The 23,306-nt window shown below is 41.9% G+C and overlaps 1 protein-coding gene across 1 annotated transcript in view; it reads right to left on the bottom strand.

The window, feature by feature from the left end:
- The window catches only part of LOC144488429 (disks large homolog 1-like), a 48,035-nt gene that overhangs the window by 2,608 nt on the left and 22,121 nt on the right, over window positions 1-23,306 (bottom strand). Inside the window, exons 5-7 of the mRNA XM_078206502.1 lie at window positions 18,474-18,643; window positions 15,691-15,827; window positions 14,214-14,358 (exon numbers count right to left, since the gene is read on the bottom strand). Of these exons, the coding sequence (XP_078062628.1) occupies window positions 14,214-14,358; window positions 15,691-15,827; window positions 18,474-18,643 (452 nt within the window). The remainder of the gene's footprint in view (window positions 1-14,213; window positions 14,359-15,690; window positions 15,828-18,473; window positions 18,644-23,306) is intronic.

Below are 23,306 nucleotides of genomic sequence, written 5' to 3'. Positions count from 1 at the left end.
GATATTTGCATAACTAAACAGAATTTGGAATTATTGCTGTATCCCATTTTAATTATTCCCAAATAAAGTAGTTCTGTCATCACATAGTTGAACAATTATTATCCTAATATACTCTCTCACCCAGGAGATTAAGTAGTATCAAGAATACCAGAGGAAACATTGTTTGATTGACAGCTGAAACGCTGATCTCTGTTGTCAATTTCACAATGTTTGTTGACATAAGTTTAAAAATTTCAAGAGTTTCTGCAAAGGGACAGGGTGATTAACACTAAATTATGTGGGCATCACCTCCCTTTCACAGGATAACTTTATCAATGGGTTACATTTTTTCAAAACTATTTTAGCAGATCCCACCATACAGTGTTAATTGGTTCTAGAGCATGTACTGTGGGATAATGGACATGGGGGGAGTGTGGCAAGGGTGTGGGTAGAAGGGCAGAGCTTGGTGCAGGGGGTCTGAAAGGGGTGGGTGAAAAGATGGAGCTTGGCATGGGGGCGGATGGAAGGGCAGAGCTTGGCATAGGAAGCATGAGGGGGAAAAAGGGGATGGGTAGAAAAGCAGAACTTGGCATTGGCAGCATGAGGGGACAGTGGGCAGGTGGGGGTCATGAGATGGTATGGATGGGGCATGGGGGAAGTATTGATGGTGAAATGGGTCTGAGGGGTGTCCGGAGGGCCTGGGTGTTTTTTCACTGGGCAAAGTCCATTGGTACCAAGGTGAGCCATTCAGCTCCTGTGGCTGCCCCTGCATTCCTACCTGGGTTGGCTCCATCTTGCACCCAGCCCCCAGAAATGAAGATCCCTCTTTTATGGACACATTTTGAGCCAGGAATTTTCCTTCTTTAACAAAGTAATTTACGGGATGTGGGCATCACTAGCTGGGCCAGCATTTATTGCCCATCCCTAATTGCTCTCTATTTCAGAGGGCATTTGAGAAACAACCACCTGACTCCACTTACCCCGTCGAGGGCAATAGATACTGTTCTTTTTCTTATCCACCTTTGTTTATTCTGGAGTCTGGTTAAAACACTGACATTGGACCAAGTGTGCAACTAAACATTGTGACAATCACCATGAATTATGACAGCTTCAGTATTAGACCAAATTTCCCAATCAGCTCATATATTATTTGAAATGGTTATAAAGCAATTGCAGACAGAGGCATGCCCATGTCATTAAGAATCTAAATGTTACCACATAAAATTCAAAATCATAGTGAAATTTGACAGAATGCCACTGTTAGTCCCAGTGCTAAATTTAATGAATTGGGATTTGTGAAGCTGTCTATATATAAAGATCACCTGAGGTTTGTCACAACAGCTGTTAAGTCTCACTAGGTTACTAAAAAGGTCCCTGATTAAGGATGTGAATTTTTAATGAAATTTTATGTTTCATGAGAGCATATATCTAAATGCATTTAAAAAGGCCTTGCACGAAAGAAAATTGAAAGGTTTGGTTTCTTTGATTTGTAATTACTTGTAGAAATAGTAATTGTGGATTCCATCGCTGCTGACATTTTTTATGAAGGCAAAATATAGCGCTGTCATTCAGTAGCCTGAAACAATTTCCAAAGTCAGGAGCTATACTGGGAGCTGTCAGCCTGGTTGGTCTGAAAGGCCCTGTTCAATATTTAGATGGAAAATGTACATTAATTTAATGTATCCTCATTCTTTAGTGTTGAAATGTCATCCTTGACCCTTTTCGGTTTGCAGACATTGTAATTTGGCAATCTATCAATCTGAAACAGCAACCTTCTACCAATTGGAATTATAATTTGAGACCGAGGTAGGGAATCTTTTGTGCAACACAAGTAAAAGCAAAATAGTTGATTTTTTTCCCCAGAAATATTTCTGCAAGCTTCGAATAATTCAGCCATTTGTCTCCCCAGCAAGAAATGCTTTGCCTGATTGAAGCAAACACATTTTCTGCAACTTGTCTGCAGACATGGGTTAATGAATTGATTTGCAATATACTGAATCTTCATTAGGCTGGGCTTCATTTTATTTAATTTTGAATCTAAAACATCTTTCTGCCTGTTCCAGTTAATTGATAAACTTTTGCAGCAAAAATCATACATTTATATTATTGAGAATGAATTTCAAATTTATTAACCCTCGTTGAATAAAACACATGCAATTCAAATATCAAAAGTGTCTCTGACTACTAAATTGAAGGTAGTGGTGCACTTGTACAAATCTCGAGTTATACTTTTGAAAGGCTTTGTTATGGCTATGTTTTGAGAAAGTACAAGGTAACTTATCATTTGAACCGAAATCCTTGTATGACAAGCCTACCTATTTGTTTCACGTTATTCATTAATGGAAACATTTAGCACCGTATTGAATTTCGACATATCCTGAGTACTTGCATTACTGCTGTCTAGTGGTAAGGAAATGGAAAAGAGAAATATTTTCTACTTCCAGAAACAAATGTGTGAAATTACATTTTAAATATTAATATGATTAAAATAAAAACAAATGGGCTTGCTGTCGGAACGAAGAACTTAATGTTTTTGTCGGTAAAGGTCACCTATTCTAGCAGAGCACACTCAATTATTTATAATTACCATCAGTAGATTGAAAGGCTACTCAGCTGTATAGTTGTTCGTAGTGTGTAAAGGCTTCTTCACAAAAAAAACTAGCAGCATTCAGTATTGCAATCCATTGAATTGGTTGCCGGCTAACAAAGGCAACCACCTTCAAGATTCAATTGATCATAGATCAATGGTATTGCAAATATGAATCTTATCTTTCAACGGCTCTGGGTGTCATTTGCTGGGCCATCATTTATTGACTAGCCCCAATTGCCCTGGAGGTAGTGGTGAGCCACCACCTTGAACCGCTCCATGTGCTGTCGGTGTATACACAGCGCTGTTAGGGAGTTCCAGGATTTTGATCCAGTGACAGAAATATATCACCGTTCCTTTACTAAATCAGAATGGTGTATAGCTTGGGAGGAAACTTGCAGGTAGTGGCATTCCCATGCATCTCCTCACCTTGTCCTACGAGGTGGTAGAAAGTCATTGAAGTAGTTGAACATGGTTAGGGCTGGGACACTACCCTGAGGAACTCCTGCAGCGATGTCCCCAGACTGAGATGACTGACCTCCAACAACCGCAACCATCTTCCTTTTTGCCAGGTACAATTCCTATCAGTGGAGAATTCTCCCAGATTCTCACTGACTCCAGTTTTGCTAAGGCTCCATTATGCCATACTCGAGGGCAGTCACTTCCACCTCATCCCGAGTTCAGGTATTTTGACCGTGTGTATTCAGATCAAGGCTGTAATGAGGTCAGGAGTTCAGCAGCCCTGTTAAGTGAGCAGGTTACTGCTGAGTAAGTGCAGCTCAATAAAACAGTTGACAACCCCTTCCATCGCTTTACTGATGATAGAGAATAGACTGGATGGGGCGGTAATTGGCCAGGTTGGATTTCTCCAGCTTTTTGAATACAGGACACACCAGAGCAATTTTCCACGTGACTGGTTAGATGCCAATGATGCTGCTGCACTGGAACACCTTGGCTAGATGCAAGGCTAGTTCTGCACACACAGCCTTCAGTACAATTGCCGTAATGTTGTCAGGGATAATGTTGCCGTATCCAGTTCCTTCACTATCGCTTGGTATCACGTGGAGTGAATCTAACTGGCATCTGTTGGGGAATTCAGGAGGAAGCAGAGATGTATCATCCACTCAGCACTTTGGGCCAAAAATCGTTGCTAATGTGTCTTTTGCAGGGATGTGCAGCATTCCCCAATGATTAAGGATGAGGATATTTGTGATGTCTCCTCTTCCAGTGAGTTGTTTTAATTGCCCATCATTCTCAACTGGGTGGGGCAGGACTTCCGAGCTCAGATCTGATCTGTTGGATATGGGATTGCTCAGCTGTCTTTGCATGCTGCTTCTGCTGTTTGATAAGTAGTCCTATAGTGTGGCTTAACAAGGCTGACATTCTATTTTAGATATGCTTGGTGCTGCCCCAGCATGCCCTCCTGTGATCTTTACTGAACTAAGGTTGATCCCTGCGCTTGGTGGTAATGGAAAGTGGGGGATACACCTGGCCATGAGGTTATAGATTGCGTTGAACACAATTCTGCTGATGGCTGTCGGTGCCTCATGGATACCGATAGGCTGCTAGATCGGTTCAAAATCTCTCATTTAACACAGTGGTGCTGCCACACAACACAATGGTAGATATCTTCAATTTTCTTTAATCATTCAAGGTACATGGCTTCGCTGACTGGGCCAGAATTCATTGCCTATCCCAAATTTCCCTTGAGAAGGTGGTAGTGAGCTGCCTTCGTGAATCGCTACAGTCCATGTAATGTAGGTACACCCATAGTGCTGCTAGGGAGGCAGCTCCAGTGACAGTGATGGAACAGCGATATATTTAAAGTCACAGCTGAGTGTGACCTGGAGGGAAATCTCCAGGTGGTGGTATTCCTATGTATCTGCTACCCTTGTCCTTCTAGGTGGTAGTGATCATTGGCTTGGAAGGTGCTGTCTAAGCAATCTTGGTGAGTTCCTGCAGTGCATCTTGAAGATGGTACACACTGCTGCCTGGAGGGAGTGATTCTTTGTGGATGAGATGCCAATCAAGCCGGCTGATTTGTCCTGGATGGTGTCAAGCTTCTTGAATGTTGTTGGAGTTGTACACATTCAGACAAGGGGAGAGTATTCCATCAAACTCCTGGCTTGTGGACAGGCCTTGAGGAGTTAGGTGATGAGTTATTCGCTGGAAGATTCCTAGACTCTGACCTACTCTCCTGTAGCTACAGAATTTAGATGGCTGGCCCAACGACAACAGATCAGAGAGGATGAGGTCAAATAGGTATTTTCTTCTTGTTGCTTCGCTCACCAACTGCCACAGACTGCATCTAGCAGTCATGCCCTTCAGGACTTGGCCAGCATGGTCAGTGCCACTTTTCGTGATGGATATTGAAGCCTCCAACCCAGAGTACATTCTGTGCCCACACTGCTGCCTAATCGTCGGTGGTGGAGGGAATGAGTGTTTGTGGATGGGGTGCCAATCAAGTGGGCTGTTTTGCCCTGGATGGTATCAAGCTTCTTTCGAGCTGCACTCACCTGGGCAGGGGATTTCATCACACTCCTGACATATGCCCTGTAGATCTTGAACAGGCTTTGGAGAGTCAGTGGGTGAATTACTTGCCCTTCAGTGGTTCCTCCAAATGGCATTCAATGTGGAGGGAGGTGGTAATCAACAGGCTTCCTTGCCCATGCCTGACCTGACGCCACAAGATTTCATGGGGTCTGGAGCCAATGTTGAGGACTCCCAAGACAACTCCCTCAATGTTGATGATGGTACCTGAGACTGCAAGGTATTCCATCTCAGGCTGTTGCTCGACTAGTGAGTGCTAGCTCTCCCAATTTTGGCAAAACTCCCAGTTGTTAGCAAGGAGGAGTTTGCAGGGTGAATAGGGCTGGATGCAGTGCATCCTAGGTCAATGCCAGGTGCTGCATGCAATTTCATTCATCAACTTTTTTGTAGCAATTTGATACAAATGAATGGCTTGCTGGGCCATTTCAGAGGGCCGTTAAGAGTCAACCACATTGCTGTGGGTCTAGAGTCACATGTAGGCCAGGCCAAGGATGGTAGGTTTGGTATTAAATGTTTTCTTTTAAAAACTACAATCAACATGCTTTCATGGTCACTATTACCAAAAGGTAGTCTCCAATTCCAAATTTATTTGAATTTAAATTCCACCAGCTGCCACGGTGGGAGTTGAACCCACGTACCCAGACCATTAGCCTGGGCTTCTGGATTACTAGTCCAGTGACTAGTCTAAGTCGCCCTAGATATAATCAGTGCTGGCATGCAGCATTTCACAATTACTGGTAACAGGGCACCCTTCACGCATCAATATCTTACTGAATTGTCACTGTTACAATGCATTCTTAATTAAGCCAAGGAGATACATTTGTTGAGACAGTCACAAACAATTAACTGAAACGTTATTTTTTTGAGAATTCACCAAGGTTGTTAATGTCGAAATAGCTGCACAATGAACCATGAATTATCTTATTTCAAAATGCACCTATTCCCCTCATCGTTATTCACAGCACAAGAACTTGTAGAGTCATTCTTTGAACTGCACAATGTTGAGAGTCGGTGGCTCCAAGTCTGTCATGCAGTATGGAACCAAGTCAGGAGAAACCCATTAAATTATTACACTAGCATAAAATCAATGTCAAATACAAGATTCAATGGTGAATTGCACAGCATACCTCTGACTTTTTATTGCATTCTCAGAATGTGGGAGTTGACTCAAGGCTGGCATTTATTATCCATCATTAGCTGGATGCACCCAAGCTTACCAAAGCTAAGCTTGCTTAGCCACTTCAGAAAGCTGTTGAGAGCTAACTAGATTGCTTTGGGACTGGAGCGGCATACAAGCCAGATGATGCAAGGATGGCAGATTTCTCCAAATCTTCTAACTGCCTTGGTAGATCTGAACTAACTTTCTCTGGATTATTGGTCCAACCTCAGAATGACTAACACAGTAACAGAGCTGTGGCCATCAGAAGCACAGCAACTATCTCAAGTGCTCAGTCTGGAGAGAGAATGCAAACAAACCCTGCAAACAGGCATGGTGGCTCAGTGGTTGGCACTACTGCCTCACAGTTCCAGGGACCTGGGTTCGATTCCCAGCTTGGGTCATGTGTGGAGTTTGCACATTCTCCCCCTCCGAGCGCTCCAGTTTCCTCCCACAGTCCAAAGATGTGTGGGTTAGGTGCATTGGCCATGCTAAATTGCACTTTAGTGTCCTGGATTGTGTAGGTTAGAGGAATTAACGGGGTAAATGTGTGGAATAACAGGGATAGGGCCTCGGTGGGATTGTTGTTGGTGCAGACTCAATGGGCCGAATGACGACCTTCTGCACAGCATTTGGCTGAGAACAGGGATCACTGGATCGTACTCTGGAATGGAATCCTTGCCTTCTTATATCCAGGGATGTATATGTTAATTCTGATGTGTAGCAGTGGCCTGCCTAACTCAATATTGACAGGGATCAAAGGGGAGAGAGTTCCTCAGTGTATTAGGTCTTCACTTGTGCCTGCTGGCCACAAGGACCTGTGCCTCCATGAGTGACACTATGCCTTTTATACAATCTTTTCATTTGGGGAGAGGGGAGGGGAGAACGGCCACTGAAATTCCCATCTCTTTTTTAAAGAGCATCTTGCTTGATCTCAGGGCCTATTTAGTTAAGTCTCAATGTTGAATCATAGCAAATGACTCACTGTTTGCATGACAGTCGGGAAAGCTAATCAATGCTTTGTTCATTAAATTGATCCCTGGCTCAGCGCTTTACCACTGCTAATGGCTTTGGTGCTTACTGCCCACAGTCACTGCTAGGTTGGTGATGAATGCTCACATCCAGTCGGTACATGCGGCATTCATCACTATTCACATCACACAAACCAAACAACCAGCCCAGCTTTGCAGTTAAATAGTTTCTGTCCATTAGTTCTTCCTCCTGAGCCGTTGAAAGGTAGACCTTGATACAATACAGATCGGAAAAATAGTTATCTTTCAACAGAACAATTAAGGCCACGAGGAATAGGAATATCAGTCTACCAAGCTAAGCTCCTTATTTAACACGCGCAAAACAAACTTGTTCCTTTCTCTTCTCCTCTGGAACCTTCATACTCCTATTGAATCAGATTTTAAATGAGATGGCATTCACTGCAGCATACGGTGTTGGTACAGGGAGGAATGCAGTTTTTGCTGGAACTATACATACTGCATAGCAGTCAGACACTACAGAATGTTTCACAGATCTTTTATGCAGCCTCGTAACATGGGCGGCTCGGTAGCACAATGGTCAGCACTGCTGCCTCACAGCGCCAGGAACCCAGGTTCGATTCCCGGCTTGGGTCACTGTCTGTGTGGAAGTTGCACATTCCCCCCGTGTCAGCGTAGATTTCCTCCAGTTTCCCCCCACAGTCCATAGATGTGGGGGGGGGGTTAGGTGGATTGGCCATGCTAAATTGCCCCTTCGTGCCAGGGGGACTAGCTGGGGCAAATGCATGGAGTTATGGGGATAGGGCCTCGGTGGAATTATGGTTGGTGCAGATTCGATGGGCTGAATGGCCTCCTTCTCCGCTCTAGGATTCAATGAGGTCATCTGCCTATTATCAGTTAGCAGGCAAACTGGCAATGTTTGGCCCCCAAAAGCAGGGAAGGAAACAAGGTGGCGCAAACTGCCTCCACTAATATTTATTTTAATAGACAGTGGGTTATAGCTGCTTGATTGAAATATTCTCCCACTTTTACATAGAAACATAGATGATAGGAGCATGAGGCGGTCATTTGGCCCTTCGAGCCTGCTTCGCCATTCTTCACAATCATGGCTGATTGGCCAACTCAATAACCTAATCCTGCTTTCTCCCCATAACCTTTGATCCCATTCGCCCCAAGTTAGCCGCCTTTTGAATACATTCAATATTTTGGCATCAACTATTTTCTGTGGTAATGCCCTGTTTTTAATTATATTGCTATAGTTATGGGGCTAATTCACGTGTTTCTTTTTCCCCATGAGTATTATCTGTGTCACGACATACAAACTTTTCGTATGTGCCAGGCCAAATATGGGAATTTTACAGCCGAGTGGTTAATTGTCTCATTATGCCTGCCCTGACTCAGTAAAAAAAAAAGTGTTTTTGTACCATTCCCCGACCCTATTCTTTATATCAGTTCTGATTTATCCACTCCCTTTTAAAAAACTTATGGATTCTGCTATCACAATTGTATGACTGGCCTCTGGACTTTACTATTCTAGCACATTCTGGGCTGGCCTCCCACATTCTACTGCTTGTAAACTTGAAGCCATCCAAAAGAACTTTCCTGCCCACGTTCTTACTCACACCAAAACTTCCATTCAACCATCATTCTTGTGCTTGCGAACCTACACTGGCTCCTGTTCAAAAATCACTTCAACTTTAAAATTCTCATCCATATTTTTTTTAAATCATTCCGTACCTTGGTCCCTAACTACCTTTGCAATCTCCTCCACCTCAACGATCCTGAGGTACCAACACTTCCCTCTAATTCTGGCCTCTTGAGCATTCTGGATTTTACTCACTCCACCATGCCTTCAACGGCTGAGGCTCTGAATTCTGGAATTTTCAGCCTAAACCTCAGTCTAAACCTCTGTTCCTCACATTTTTCCCTTACGACATGCAGTGAGCTTTGTTCACGGTAGCACAGTGGAGGGCTGCACGGTAGCACAGTGGTTAGCACTGCTGCTTCACAGCTCCAGGGTCCCGGGTTCGATTCCCGGCTCGGGTCACTGTCTGTGTGGAGTTTGCACATTCTCCTCGTGTCTGCGTGGGTTTCCTCCGGGTGCTCCGGTTTCCTCCCACAGTCCAAAGATGTGCGGGTTAGGTTGATTGGCCAGGTTAAAAATTGCCCCTTAGAGTCCTGGGATGTGTAGGTTAGAGGGATTAGCGGGTAAATATGTGGGGGTAGGGCCTGGGTGGGATTGTGGTCGGTGCAGACTCGATGGGCCGAATGGCCTCCTTCTGCACTGTAGGGTTTCTATGATTTCTATGATTATGATTTCATCTGATCTCGTATTTTTCATCACGTTAAAAAAACAGAACCATAGAAAATAGGTGGAGGAGTAGGCCATTCGGCCCTTCGAGCTTGCACCACCATTCCATATCATAGCTGATCATGCATTCCCACTCTCGCTTTCCCTCCATACCCCTTGATCTCTTTAGCCATAAGGTCCAGTACCCTCTTGAACTTATCTAACGAACTGGCCGCAACAGCTTTCTGTGGTAGAGAATTCTACAGGTTCACAACCGAGGTGAAGACATTCTTCCTCATCGCAGTCCTGAATGGCTTACCCCTTATTCTTAGACTGTGACCCCTAGTTCTGGACATCGCCAACATCGGGAACATTCTTGCCGCATCTCGCCAGTCCAGTCCCATTGGGACTTTATTTGTTTCTATGAAATCTATTAAAGGCAGGTTATTGTTTATGCCTCCTAATGACCAACTCTAACCAGGAGAAATATTTCCCATGGACGCCGTCCTTTAAAATGCCTCTACTTGCAATATTCACTCTTATAATGTTGAGCTCTCGTATCCGAGCTCCTCCAAACCATTTCTGCCCAAGTTTTTCCAGTTTCTGCTTGTAACAAAACCCCCTCATTCTCATCATCATAGCAAATCTCTTCTGCTCTCCTCCCATTACTTTAAAATCCTTTTACAATCTCCAAAAATGGCAGACCACATTCTAGCTGTGGTTTAACCAATGACATGTCCAGGACTTGCATTGGCACCTTTTGTATTTACTACCCCTAGTTACAAGCCTAATGGCCCCACATTATTTCTAAAGATTTGAATACTACTTCAACGCCCTTTTTAAAGTTTTATCATTTGTCATACATTTTCACTTTTTTTGCTTCCAAAAAACATCAGCTCACATTTCTGTTAAATGTCATCTGCCCGCTTAAAACATAAACCACTTCATGCCCTCCTGATATCCTTATTGTCCTCCTCAAAGTGAATGACTTATTTTTGTCTGCAAACTTTGATATTGTGATCTTCCACCCAAGTCCACATCAATATTTTATACATGAATTTGAGAACAGCAACATTGATGAGGAACACCACCTTAGAAACGGATACAATTGTGCATGCAAGTATAATTAAGTTTAACTTTCTGATTCTATAGTTTGTGTACAACAGCCAAAATTCACAATCCGATGCTCATGAATAGATGGGAGGAGTGGAGGAGTGTCACCACCAGCCAGCACTCGGTTAAGGTAATACTAATTTTCGTTCTCTTAAAATTTTTATTAAAATCTGAACTAAACTGAAGACAGAAGCATAATCTGAGCATGTCTATTGTCCCTTAGTTTGAAAGTCCAACACCTTCCACCTCTAAATGATACAACATTGCACAGTTTTGACTCTGTCCGAATATTGTGTCAAAAGCATTATAGGAAGAGAAACTGAAAATTCCCTGGTCTCTTATCAAGCCTGTGTAACCATTTCAAAAACTCCAATAGGGCTTGAAATTCGCTTTTGTGCCCTCTCAATCGCCCTCTGTCTGGCAAAAGCAGCAACAGATCAATAAAATCCATTTGCGGCTAATGAAGATATTTAAAAGCTTGCCACGGCTATGAATTGGGATTTGACAGAAATAGTTGCCTTGTATTTCCAAATAATGCCAGCTTGCTTTTGAGTTTTATTTATACTGTACCATCTTCTATTAAATGTACTTTTTTTTTTACATTAAAGCATGATAATTTAATAATGCGGAATGCATATTGTCATAGAGCTAAGACCTCACTTTATTTTTATTAAATATTTATATAGACAGACAGACATGGCTACTCAAAATTAAAAAATAAACTGGACAAAAAGCAAAGCCATGCCTGCCCTTAACCCTGAACAAAGGGATTTTCTGGCAATAACCAAGAAGCTGACATTTCATTATCTCTGAGGAGATGACAATAACCCTAGATCTGCAGAGATCAAATTCAAAGGGAATTATACGAAGGACATCTACATTTCCGAAGCCAGGCCTGGGCAACAGAGACTACCAGTCTCCTAGAACAAAGCACCCTGCACCTTTCCGCTCTAATTCTTAATGTTGTAACATTAACAATTTCAAGAAGCCAAAGTGAACAGATACGAGTGCAAATGACATGAACTCCTAGCTGGAGGAACCTGTAAGACTGTCTTGCTGTATTGCCAATTAGTCTGCCATTTTCCAGCTAGTAGGTAGCAGTTCAGAAGAAAGGCTTTATCCAGGTTTGAGTACTTGCTTCTCCCCCCTCCCCCCCTCATTGTCTCTATTCAAACTCCTGAACCAGCATCTACGAAACTAATTCAGCTCTTTGTGCCTATCCCATCACAGAAATCATCTCTGCCGGAAATGTGAATTATCCAGCATCAGTCTTCAACCTGCTGACTGCTGTGAAAGAATACACTATTGGACTTTGATTCTGCACTCGTGCGAAACAATAATTCTCCGCTGTGACCATTTCTTTCTCTATCCCTCTTTCATTGTTTGACTGACTGGGGGCTATGTAATGACTTGCCAGCTCCTGCATTTTTCGTGCGCGCGAATAAACTAACCCTCTGAGTTTACCCTCTCTCAAGTTTGCTCTGGGGTTATTAATAGATATTGGATCACACCAAAACTGAGGGGTTGGGGAATAAGGCTACTACATACAAAGGAGAATTTCAAAAGAACCTGTTTACAGATGGGTGATGAGGGGAGAAATCCGGGCTATTTAAGTTAAATACCGCCCCCCCCCCCCCAAACAATAATATATGGTCACTTGAATCTTATTGAACATCTGTATTTTCATCCATAATTTTCTTTAAAGTGGACCAAAATCCAAGATATTTTTAATGACTTTCCTTCACTTAAGTGAATGTCTAGATTGCTCCTACAGCATTAAAACAGCAACCTATATAATTAAGTCCACATTTCCTCACATGGCTCCCTCTTGTTCCTGACCTGGCACTGGGAGACATCCTGTCACTTTCTTCTGGGGGAACAGTGGAGGAAGCGGAGAGCAAACAAAAGGAAACTGAGCAAGCATCAATCACGTGCACATGTAGAAAATGATATTTAGGAAAATTTTGGGATGGAATTTTGCCAGCTCCTTAGAATGGGAATAAGACTACACAAGAACAATGTAAAATGGAAGAATAATAGATTGATATCAAGGCTGGTGATTTTAATCAGTACCTCTTAATCAGTATTTGACGTTGTTAGGTCATTACACATGACACCACAGCTCCACCTTGAAAATAAATTTCACGCTTTCAAAGCTGACCATCTATTAACAAATTGATAGATCTGTCATGGCAATAATAGGGGTGTCACTGACCTCAGGGTCACACTTGATTTTATGTTTAGGATTGTTTGAGTTGTCAGGTTTTTCTGGGCTGTGTCAGCCCTGAAGTTGATCGGGATTTGCTCATTGTTTTTTAATTAAACACTGGCACGTTCGATTATCACCTGGCTAAAGATGTATTGCTGATCTAATTAAGAAAACGCATAGTTCTTGGACCAAAAGAAGAAACAGTCAAAACACTCCAAGTAATTTGGCCGGCAGGATTAATGCAGCAAAAGAAATGGCTTCAAAGTAAATTTCATTTAAATAAACACTGCTCTTCAATGAGAGTGTATATCTAACGCGACAGAAAACTATAGTTCAGTGCAAAAGACCAGAAACATTTTCTGTTAAAGGGATGGACAGATGTTAAAAACTGCAGCCAGTTTTCTGGGCCTCATTTCTGCTTCAGTGCTGGATAGCAAAAGTAGACAAGGAGTGAGGTGATTTTGATCATGGACAACTAACAAGGTTCGAGACACTCCTGGCACAAGCCTATCTTTTGGTTGGATCTTCCTCTTGGAAAACAACCAAGTTACATAACTGCTGAATTCTTCAGATACTCCAAGACCAAGGTCCAGAAAGATCCCAAGCACCTGAAGAAACTTGGGGGAGCTTTTCACTAAAAGGCCCATTCACCTGCCTATTTAACTTTAGAAGGCCAATGAGGCTCGGCGACTGTTCCGACAGGAAGAATGAGCATGAGGCTGGGGTGAGGTTGACGATGGGGTATCATGGTTTCGGGCCAGTGCTAGCTCTATTCAAGCCCCAAAATAAATGCAGCATTGCAAGTTGGATCTCGGTATATTGAACACTTTAGGGAGGACCAGTGGGCTGGTTTGTGATGTGGAGCAACGCCAACAGCGTGGGTTCAATTCCCATACCGGCTGAGGCAAGGCCCCACCTTCTCACTGGTGGGACTGAAGAGGTGCATGGCTTCTGATGGGGTAAGTGCTGAGTGTTAGCCTGGAGCCACAGATTCAGTGCAGTATGGGACTAGGCAAGATTATGTAGCATTCACAATCATGAGTGAGTAAAGGTTTAAGGGGAGACATTTCCCCGATTTCCCTTTTTAATCCACGAGCATGTCCTGCTTCACAACGAGGGGAACCAATAATGGTAAATGTGAAAAGCTTCATAAAATAACATTAACCAGTGCAAGACTGTAGATGTTCTACTTTATAAATAAATAAAGTATTATGGATACTGACTTACTGGCGCTTGACACATGTTCTAAAATACACAATTTAAAGACAGTAACACATTCTTAAAGGGTTAACTTCCAGTCTTGCAATCACTTCGTAAAGCAATTTGTGAGAGAGACTTACAATTGGTGATGTCTGGCGGTGCATATCCATCATTCATATACATGCTGGTGGGTTTTGCAACCTTCAAATATACAACTTCTGCTGTGTTTTTCAAAGCAGTTACTGCATCTTCGTGGCTAACTTCATCTAGACTGGCTGTGTTGACCTGAAACACAAAAAATACATTTTATTTGTTCTTGGGATGAGGCCAGAATTTGCACCGAATCATTACAGGCCTTGTGGTGAAGCTATACCTGCTCAAAAATAACGAGCACGTAATCAGGAAATCGAGGGGTGGATACCTGATGTGACTCACGATATCAAAACCTACACATGCAGAAAGTGTAGACAGTTCAATAACGTATGTCAGTTAAATAGAAGTCAGCTAACATGAGTAATTAATAGCATATTTGCTTTTAATGCAGAACAAATCCTTGCCAGCTCAATCAGCTCAGCAGTAAATCAGGAAATAAATTTAGCACCTTTAATGTGTTTTATTAGAATGCCAAGGAAGATGATTAACATAATTTGAAAGATCTGAACAGACACAAGTACAGAAAGGGAGTGGGGCGGGGGGGGGGGGGGGGGGGTAACCACTTGCCAAGTCAATCCACTCGTTGTACTGGATTGATATTGACAATGTTCAGCATTGGATTCACATGCCAGGCAGGTTAAAAAGGTTAGCCAGGACAGTGAACATCCCACAAGAAATTTTCAGGTTTCAAAAAGGTCCCAGTTGGGAAACAAAGACATCACTTAAACCATAATTCTCAACAGCTTCACAAATGCTTTCTATTATGTTGGTGAACTTTCAGAGGTTTAATGAAAATTCTCATTGAACAACTAATTATGTCCTTGGAGCGTGTGGTGGCAACATTTGGGAGATGCAACTTTTGTTCTTTCCAAAAGGCTACTCGTGATGATTGTACAATCCAAATTTCAAGAAAGAGCGAAGAGGAGTTTTATCTACATAATGGAAATTCTGAGGACTAACCGATCAATCCAGTAAAAATCAGCTCTTTTGTTGCTTCCAGTCTTTCTTGGCAAGTCATTTGCTGGCAGCCTCAAATAAATAGACCAATTATACAATGGGGTTCATATAACACATTGGATTTAAAAAAATCTTCACTGAAATAACATTGTAGCATAATGTATGTAACCTGAAGCAGCAAATTGAATGGTCAGAATCTTCATAAATTAATGGTTACCATATTTTCCATCGCTACAGTGGAGACAAAATGCCTGCAATACTAAAACTCTCCAAGTAGCAACGACCAAATGAAGCTCGCTCAGTAAGGTACTCAATGTGATAGGCTTAACCTTTCAACTAAAATTCCTCTCGAAGAAGCGATTGCAGTTATCCTGATTAGATTCTTGCAATACTGAGATACAAGAGGAAAATCCACGGACTATTTAAATTTAGTCCATCGCACCAAATTCTGTAACAGAGACTTGTTAAGTTTTGGCAAGAGCATTGAAAAGTGTACTTGAAACTTACCGCCAGAATCTTGTCTCCGATCTGTAGTCGGCCATCTTTGTGCGCTGCTCCTCCTTCAATAATTTTGGTTACGTAGATGCTGTTATCGCCTGGAATATGTTGATTGCCAACACCTCCAGCTATACTGAACCCAAGACCTTTTTGAAGCAGGGTGAATGGGGGGGGGGGGGGGAGAGGGGGGCACAAAACAAAAACATATTTAGAACGACAAGGTACAATTCATATTTCAATTCAACTGAAACGCTTGGGAAGGTTGTAGGGGTGGGTGACTGGGAGAATTCTACTCACATAAAACCACAGGGCATGTGTCAATCAACCATGCTACTGAACTCTGATTCTCAATGTATTCATTCAATGATTTATTCCATCAATGTAACACATTTATAGTGCAGTAGAAACCAATGGGTTTGCAGATATGCATCACATAGAATTCCTCCAGTGCACAAGGAGGCCATTCAGTCCATCAAACCTGCACTGACAACAATCCCACCCAGGCCACATCCTCACAACGCCATGTATTTAACCTGACATTAAGGGACAATTTTAGCATGACCAATCAACCTAACCTGCACATCTTTGGTTTGTGAGAGAAAACCGGAGCAACCGGGGAAAACCCACACAGACACGGAGAGAACGTGCAAACTCCACACAGGCAGACAGTCAGCCAAGGCTGGAAATCGAACCCGGGTCCCTGGCGCTGTGAGACAGCAGTTCCAACCACTGTGCTACCATGCCGCCCACTCATTTCACATTCTGTATCTCTGCCAAATAAGCAGTGTGCTTTAATATGCTCTTAGGGAGACAAGTATCACTTGATGAAATATGCTTGTATTCCAACAAAGTGCCATATGAAAAAGCCAGCATTCCAGGTCCAGCAATCTGCAAAATGGAAGTGCATTGCACCAAAACAAATATTTTACTGAGGAACAACATAGGGAGCTAAAAGGGAATACGCTGTATTTTAAGTGGTTTGGTCTTGCCAAACAAATGGAAGCAAGAAAGAGTCATAAATAAAAAGCTATTAAGGAAAACAATGTAATCTAATTTCTGCAAGCCAAAAGTTCAGGATATCTGTAGCAAAAAAGTCCAGAACTAAAGGACAGGGGATGCAAATCAAAATGGAAAGATTGTTGCTTCTGTTTCTTAATGTACGAGGAACCAGATTTGTTTTCATGCAGGTTAAGCAAATCTATATTGCACACTTCAGCTCAGATTCATTTCTCAATAGTATCATCTTTAGCTACATCTTCAGAGACTAAAAGATGATCACAAGTCATTCTCAATGAACTGTCAATACCACACAGATTTTTGACACCAGTTATACATAAAACTGGCCAAGACAAGGGTATTTGTAACTATCAATAAGAATTTAGAGTGCTCACTTGGAACCAGTGTAACTGGCAGACAATTATTCCAATAAACAAGACCATGTAACCAGGACGTAGAATGTACAGAACCAGAAAATATAGCCGGCTGTTCCCAAAGCTAACTCTCATTCACCTTTTTCCTCAAAATCTATCCAATTCTTCCTTAAATATGTGCACACTATCTGCCTCCAATGGGTTGCCTATTTTACACATCTATTACCTTTTGCATAAAGTAGATTTTTTAAATCCTCTGAAGAGAAATGCATATCCAAGTTTGCAGTGGCACTAAGTTAGCAGACACAATAAACTCTGTATTGGAGGAGGAAGCTCAAAGGTCAAGCTAAGTCAAGCAAAATAACAGCTGATGGAATTCAACACAATTTGAGTGAGAAGCTGTCTACTTGAGATCTGGGAAAGAAAAATCAAAATATTTTCTAAATGGTGAGAAAGTTAAAGGGATTTAGGTGTTTAACTGACAAGCCACTAAAAGCTAATGGACTGTTTGGTCTTTAGCTCAAGGGAGCTAGTTGAGGAAGTGATGTTGCACTTGTATAAAGCCTTTGTGTAAGACCCCCCTGGAAAGCGTTCAGTTTTGGACAGAGTCCCAGGAAAGAGGTATTAAGTAAGGAAGAGTACCAATGCAGATGCGCCAGAACAAAGCTGGGGTAGATGTAGTTCAAGGATGAGGATAGGCTGAACTGCTTCCATGGGAATTGTGAAGATTAAGGGTTGATGCAATAAAATAAATTGCTAAGATAGTTTATGGTGGGAGGTGCTACAGATGCTAGGTCAATTGAAATTTACAAAATTCAAATCAATCGATTTTTACAGAGCAGGGACATCAAGGAATATGGAACGAGACTGCATAAATGTCATTGAGGTTCAGATCACCCATGAAATGACTGAACGGTTTACTCCTACATTCCCTTTCTAAACTTGAGCATGTTGGAGTTTAAAATCAGCTGTCACTTTCCCTTTTGCTTTAAGAATCTTGAATACGTGACAATATCTCCCCCGAGTCTTTGTATCTCAGGAAAGCAAAGCAGAGGCCCTCCTCATATTTCAGAGTTTTTGAAGTAGATATTAGTTTGGCTGACTGGCTTGCAGAGTCTCCAATGTCTTACTCTCCTTTTGTAGTATGCAACTGGAATTATACACAGCAATTCCCTACTTCACCACCTCCTGTACTGACTTGTCACCTCCTTCTAGGGTTTGTACTCTGGCTATGCATCCCATATGCCCATACGTGGAAGATTTTTAATAGAGGTGAAGGATGAAGAGAAAAACCAGGCCGGCGTAGAAGAACAACACGATCATATTTATCTAATTTATAAACAATGACAATCTTTCCAGCCAACATTTGCAATCTATGAAAAGTGCGTAAAAAGAGTTTTTTTTACTTGATGTAGAACCTACCTTTTGGCCCTTTAATAAGTTTGATTTCTAAGATCTTTTCTGTGACTGGCTTCCTTCTCCGCACGTATAATCTCACGATCGATCCAGCTTCTTTTAAAGCTTCTACTGCTTTGCTATGAGTTACTTCCCTTACATCTACATCATTTACCCGAAGAATGCAGTCATTAACCCTAGAATAAAAAAGATTTGATATTCAAATCATCTTCAAGCTGGACAGTTTTTTCAAAGAAACAAAAATGCAAGGAAACATTTAATGAAAACTGCCGTTTCTTGGGGGGAAAAAAATGTCAGTCTTGTATTTTGATTTTGCACAGGCAATTTATTTTCATTATTTTAATTCCTGCCTCCATTTTCTTGCTATTCTATTCTTTCTTCTCCCATGCACCAGTGCTGGAGGCTTTTGTTTTACAAGTTGTTTGCCTCAGTATTTTTCTACAATTTTGGCTGAGGGCTCCTTTTTCTGATGAAGGGTCATCTAGACTCGAAACGTTGAACTCTGTTCTCTCGCCACAGATGCTGTCGGACCTGCTGAGATTTCCCAGCCTCTTCGGTTTGTGTGTGAACTGAATTTCATGTATTGATGTGCCCGGAGATACTGGAGCAGCGGTTGAAATTTTGGATTATTAATAGGGAATGGTCATTATTTTTCAGGATATCTTCCAACCCAGTTGTGATTGTTTTCATCCTGCAGATAATCACACACAAATCTGGTGCTGGATTTTTGCAACCGGGGAGGCATTGGCCTAGTGATATTATTGCTGGACTATTAATCCAGAAACTCAGCTAATGTACTGGGAACCCGAATTTGAATCCCACCACGGCAGATGGCGGAATTTCAATTCAATAAAAGATATCTGGAATTAAAAATCTACTGATGACCATGAAACCATTGTTGATTGTCGGAAAAACCCAGCTGATTCACCAATGTCCTTTCGGGAAGGAAATCTGCCGTCTTTACCTGGTCTGGCCTACATGTGACTCCAGAGCCACAGCAATGTGGTTGACTCTCAACTGCCCTTTGAAATGGCCCAACAAGCCCCTGAATTCAAAGGCAACTAGGGATAGGCAATAAATGCTGGCCAGCCAGCAATGCCCACGTCCCACGAATGAATAAAAAGAAAGTTACCTAGTTTGAAGACTAAATCTGGAAGACTCGGCGGTAAATAAAATCAATAGGAATTGAGGGATATATCCAATTCATGTTACTATTTTAGAGGTAATGCTTGGCTCTGGGATGATTGTTGCTGGGAAGGTAACTGAACTGTTGGGCTTTAGAGGTTGCCAGAAAAGAAAGTGACAGTTCAGAAGATTATCTATAATTTGTTAGAGTCAGGATAGAAGAGATGGAGCCATAAAACAGTTGGTGGGCTCACTTAGCTGGACAACTGGAGACGGGATGTCTACTCTGCTTGCGAAGAACTTCAGTCCAGAGAGATGTTTTGTTTTCGGAGTTAGAACTAAATTTGTTTAAAAGCACAGAATCAGAGAATCCCTACAGTGCAGGAGGCTATTCAGCCCATCGAGCCTGTACCGTCAACAATCCCATCCAGGCCCTATTCTTCTAACCCCACACATTTACCCTGCTAACCCTCCTGACACTAAGGGGCAATTTAGCATGGCCAATCAACCTAACCCACACATCTTTGGATTGTGGGAGGAAACCCATGCAAACCTGGGGAGAATTTGCGAACTCCACACAGTCATCTGAGGCCGGAGTTGAACCTGGCCCCTGGCGCTGTGAGGCAAAAGTGCTAACCACTGCTCCACCATGCCAACTGCATTCAGTGAACACTGAAAGGCTGCATTGTCATGGAGATGGGTGGAGTTTAAGAAGGTGCTCTGATTTTAGTTTATCTGAGTGCTGCATCAGGGGAAGAGTCTCCATACTGAAACTGTGCTGCTGACAGTTAGGGCTCGAAGTAGCCTTGGGAGCAGTTAGGCCTCAGGAGAAGTCTGGGGAGTAATGGCAGCTGCAGAAGCTGGCTGGTTCACGGAATCAGTTAGGGCTCAGTACAGACAGGAGACTGGAGTTCGGCGAAAATGAGGGGCAATGTCAGCTTTGTGAAGCTAGCAGTCTGCAAGAGACCTGGAAATGTGCCGGTAATTAGAAATGGGACTGCAACTTTGGAGATCCCGTGGAATGGAATCTCAAATGGAGAGATTAAGCAGTCATTGAGGCAGTCAGAGTGGCTTTTTGATTTGATTTATTATTGTCTCATATATTGGGAAACAGTGAAAAGTACTGCACGCAATATAAAGCATACCATTCACAGAGTACATAGGGGTGAAAGAGAGAGTACAGAATAGTGTTACAGTCACAGCTAGTGTGTGGAGAAAGATCAGCTTAATATAAGGTAGGTCCATTCAAAAGTCTGATGGCAGCAGGGAAGACTCGAGTTGGTTGGTATGTGATCTCAGACTTTTGTATCTTTTTCCCCAATGGAAGGTGGTGGAAGAGAGTAGGTCCGGGATGCATGAGATTCTTGCTTTTGAGGAAATTTAGAAGTTAGATCTTTGAAAGTGAAGAGTTGAAATCTCTTGTGAAGGAGATGGAGCTGTAATGAAATTTTATGACTCTCAATGGTCACTGACATCTGGGTGGATTGCTGGAAAATCTGTGGGATCTGTCTTGACCACATCTGCCATTTAACGTACTGTGTGATGTGTTCAGCCAAAGTTTGTCTGTTAATTCATATTTGCCTCATGTTAATTCTGATAGCTATTGTAAATTGGCCAATTGTAATTGACATTGTACAGTAAAGTTTATTTCGTTTGTTTAAAACTGTGGAATCTTATGGTTTTATTCTTAGTGGGTAACTGGGATTTTGAACTTTGTCTACTTAAAAAAGTTACTGATCCCTAACCCTGATCGCTAAAAAACGGAAATTTCAGGGAGCAAAATTTTGCCAGTCATGAAAAAGGACTAATATCAAAACAGCAGCTCATTTTCACAACGGACCCAATTTTCTTTCCCACTGATTACTGCTGTAAGACCAATTCAACCCAGAGTCCTGTGGATATATGCAGATTCCAATATCCTCAAGTGCTCGTCAACTCAACATATGAGCTTCTCCATAGCACTTTAAATGACAACTTCTTGGATTGAATTGCAGTTTTATCACTGGCATTCTACATAGAATTTTTGAATCACTCTACTTCCTTACACCATTATTAAATTTCAAACTTTGATGAATGCCAAGACTAAAATCCATTTTAAATATGCCATATAAAACTATTATACTGTTAATGGCAATGATAGATCACCACTAATGCCAAACATAAAACAGTAGAATAACTCAAAACTGCTTAAAACTAAGCAGATCATTGCTAATTTCGCTATTTCTTGCTTTGTAAACTTATATCCATAAGCTGTACATGGCATAATGATGAATATAATAAGCTTAATACTGACACTTGTCTTTCGAGTTACTCAATGCTTCAACAGGATGGGCCAGATACAATCCGAGGATATAATTTGCGTGAAGAGATGAGGAAACATTATGTACATTTTATGCAAAATTGTTCCAACTTGCAGTAAAAACCTTTCACATTTTATTGGGGCAATCACATATTGCATCAACTGTAAATTTTCACATGCCGAACTGTGAGCCTATGATTCAAGAGAGACAAAAATAATCTTTTCTCAAAATGGGAAAGAAAAATGTCAGGGAAGGATTTTGGGTCACCCTTGCATGAAATTCAATCAGTTGCCTTAAATCACCAGCAAATCACTATCACCATTTTTAACCAAAAACATCCAGATTTTGTTTGTGATGGATGCACAATCTGCTCCAGATTTTGATAGATCCAACCATGGAAGGAAGGAGTTCGGAGAGGCTTAAGAGGGTGAGAGAGCAAGAACCATGCAGTTAAGGAAAATTAACAATATTTAACTAGTTTATCCTCTGAATTTTATGCAAATCCTCAAATCAGATCACCCTCTCAATCCCCTATACTTAACCCACCTTCATAGTTTAACTCATTAATCTGCAATAGGATTCTGGTGAATCTGCGTTACACCCCTACCGAGGCTATAAATCTTTCCTCCTGTTTAGTGTTGAGGACTGAATGTGGTACTCCAGATGATATTTGAGCAAGACTGTACAATTTGAACATAACTTTGCCTCCCCCTGCCCCCCACAATGACCCTCCCCCCCACCCCCCTTTGTATTCCAGGCCTCTTGAGACAAAGACCAATATTCCCATTCACCTTTATGCAACTGCCCACCCAGTTTTAGTGATTTGTATACGTGGATTGCCAAATCCGTTTGCTCCTCCACAGTTTCTTTCTCGCCATTTTGGAAATAATGCTATTTCCAGTTATCTTCCATACAAAGTGAAACAATCTCAAAATGCTTCACCCGAGTTCCCTTTAAGAGCTTACTGGCTCCACAATGTCTCCAAACCTAACTAACCTGTCACTCACATGGAGCTCAGTTCTGATGTTCAGCTTGACTTACCTGACCCGAGCATTCATTTCAGGAATGAACAATACTTCCATATTCCTGCCTCAAAAATGACACATGGCTAGACACTACTTTACAATGCTTCTACTCTTGAAAAACAGTCCCAACTCAAGACTTCCCATGGGTAATGCTGTGTGCACACAATCATCCCTCTGGCACCACACAGTTAAATCAGATAGCAGGCTGTTTTATACACACAAGTGCTCCATTCATGCAATGCCCAATAATTTATTAGGCTTGTTACTTTATTGAGGCCACAAAGCAATCTTCTGGACAAAGAGTTTAATCACTCTTCAGGCGGCTAGTAAACACCGAAGATGTAATAAGATTGGGAAGTCTGCTTTTAATCTCCTGGGCCGCAAAAATT

This window comes from Mustelus asterias, unplaced genomic scaffold, assembly GCF_964213995.1.
Source record: "Mustelus asterias unplaced genomic scaffold, sMusAst1.hap1.1 HAP1_SCAFFOLD_1558, whole genome shotgun sequence".
NCBI lineage: Eukaryota > Metazoa > Chordata > Chondrichthyes > Carcharhiniformes > Triakidae > Mustelus > Mustelus asterias.
The sequence above is the reverse complement of the archived record's forward strand: the minus strand, read 5'-3'. Positions and strand labels throughout refer to the sequence as shown.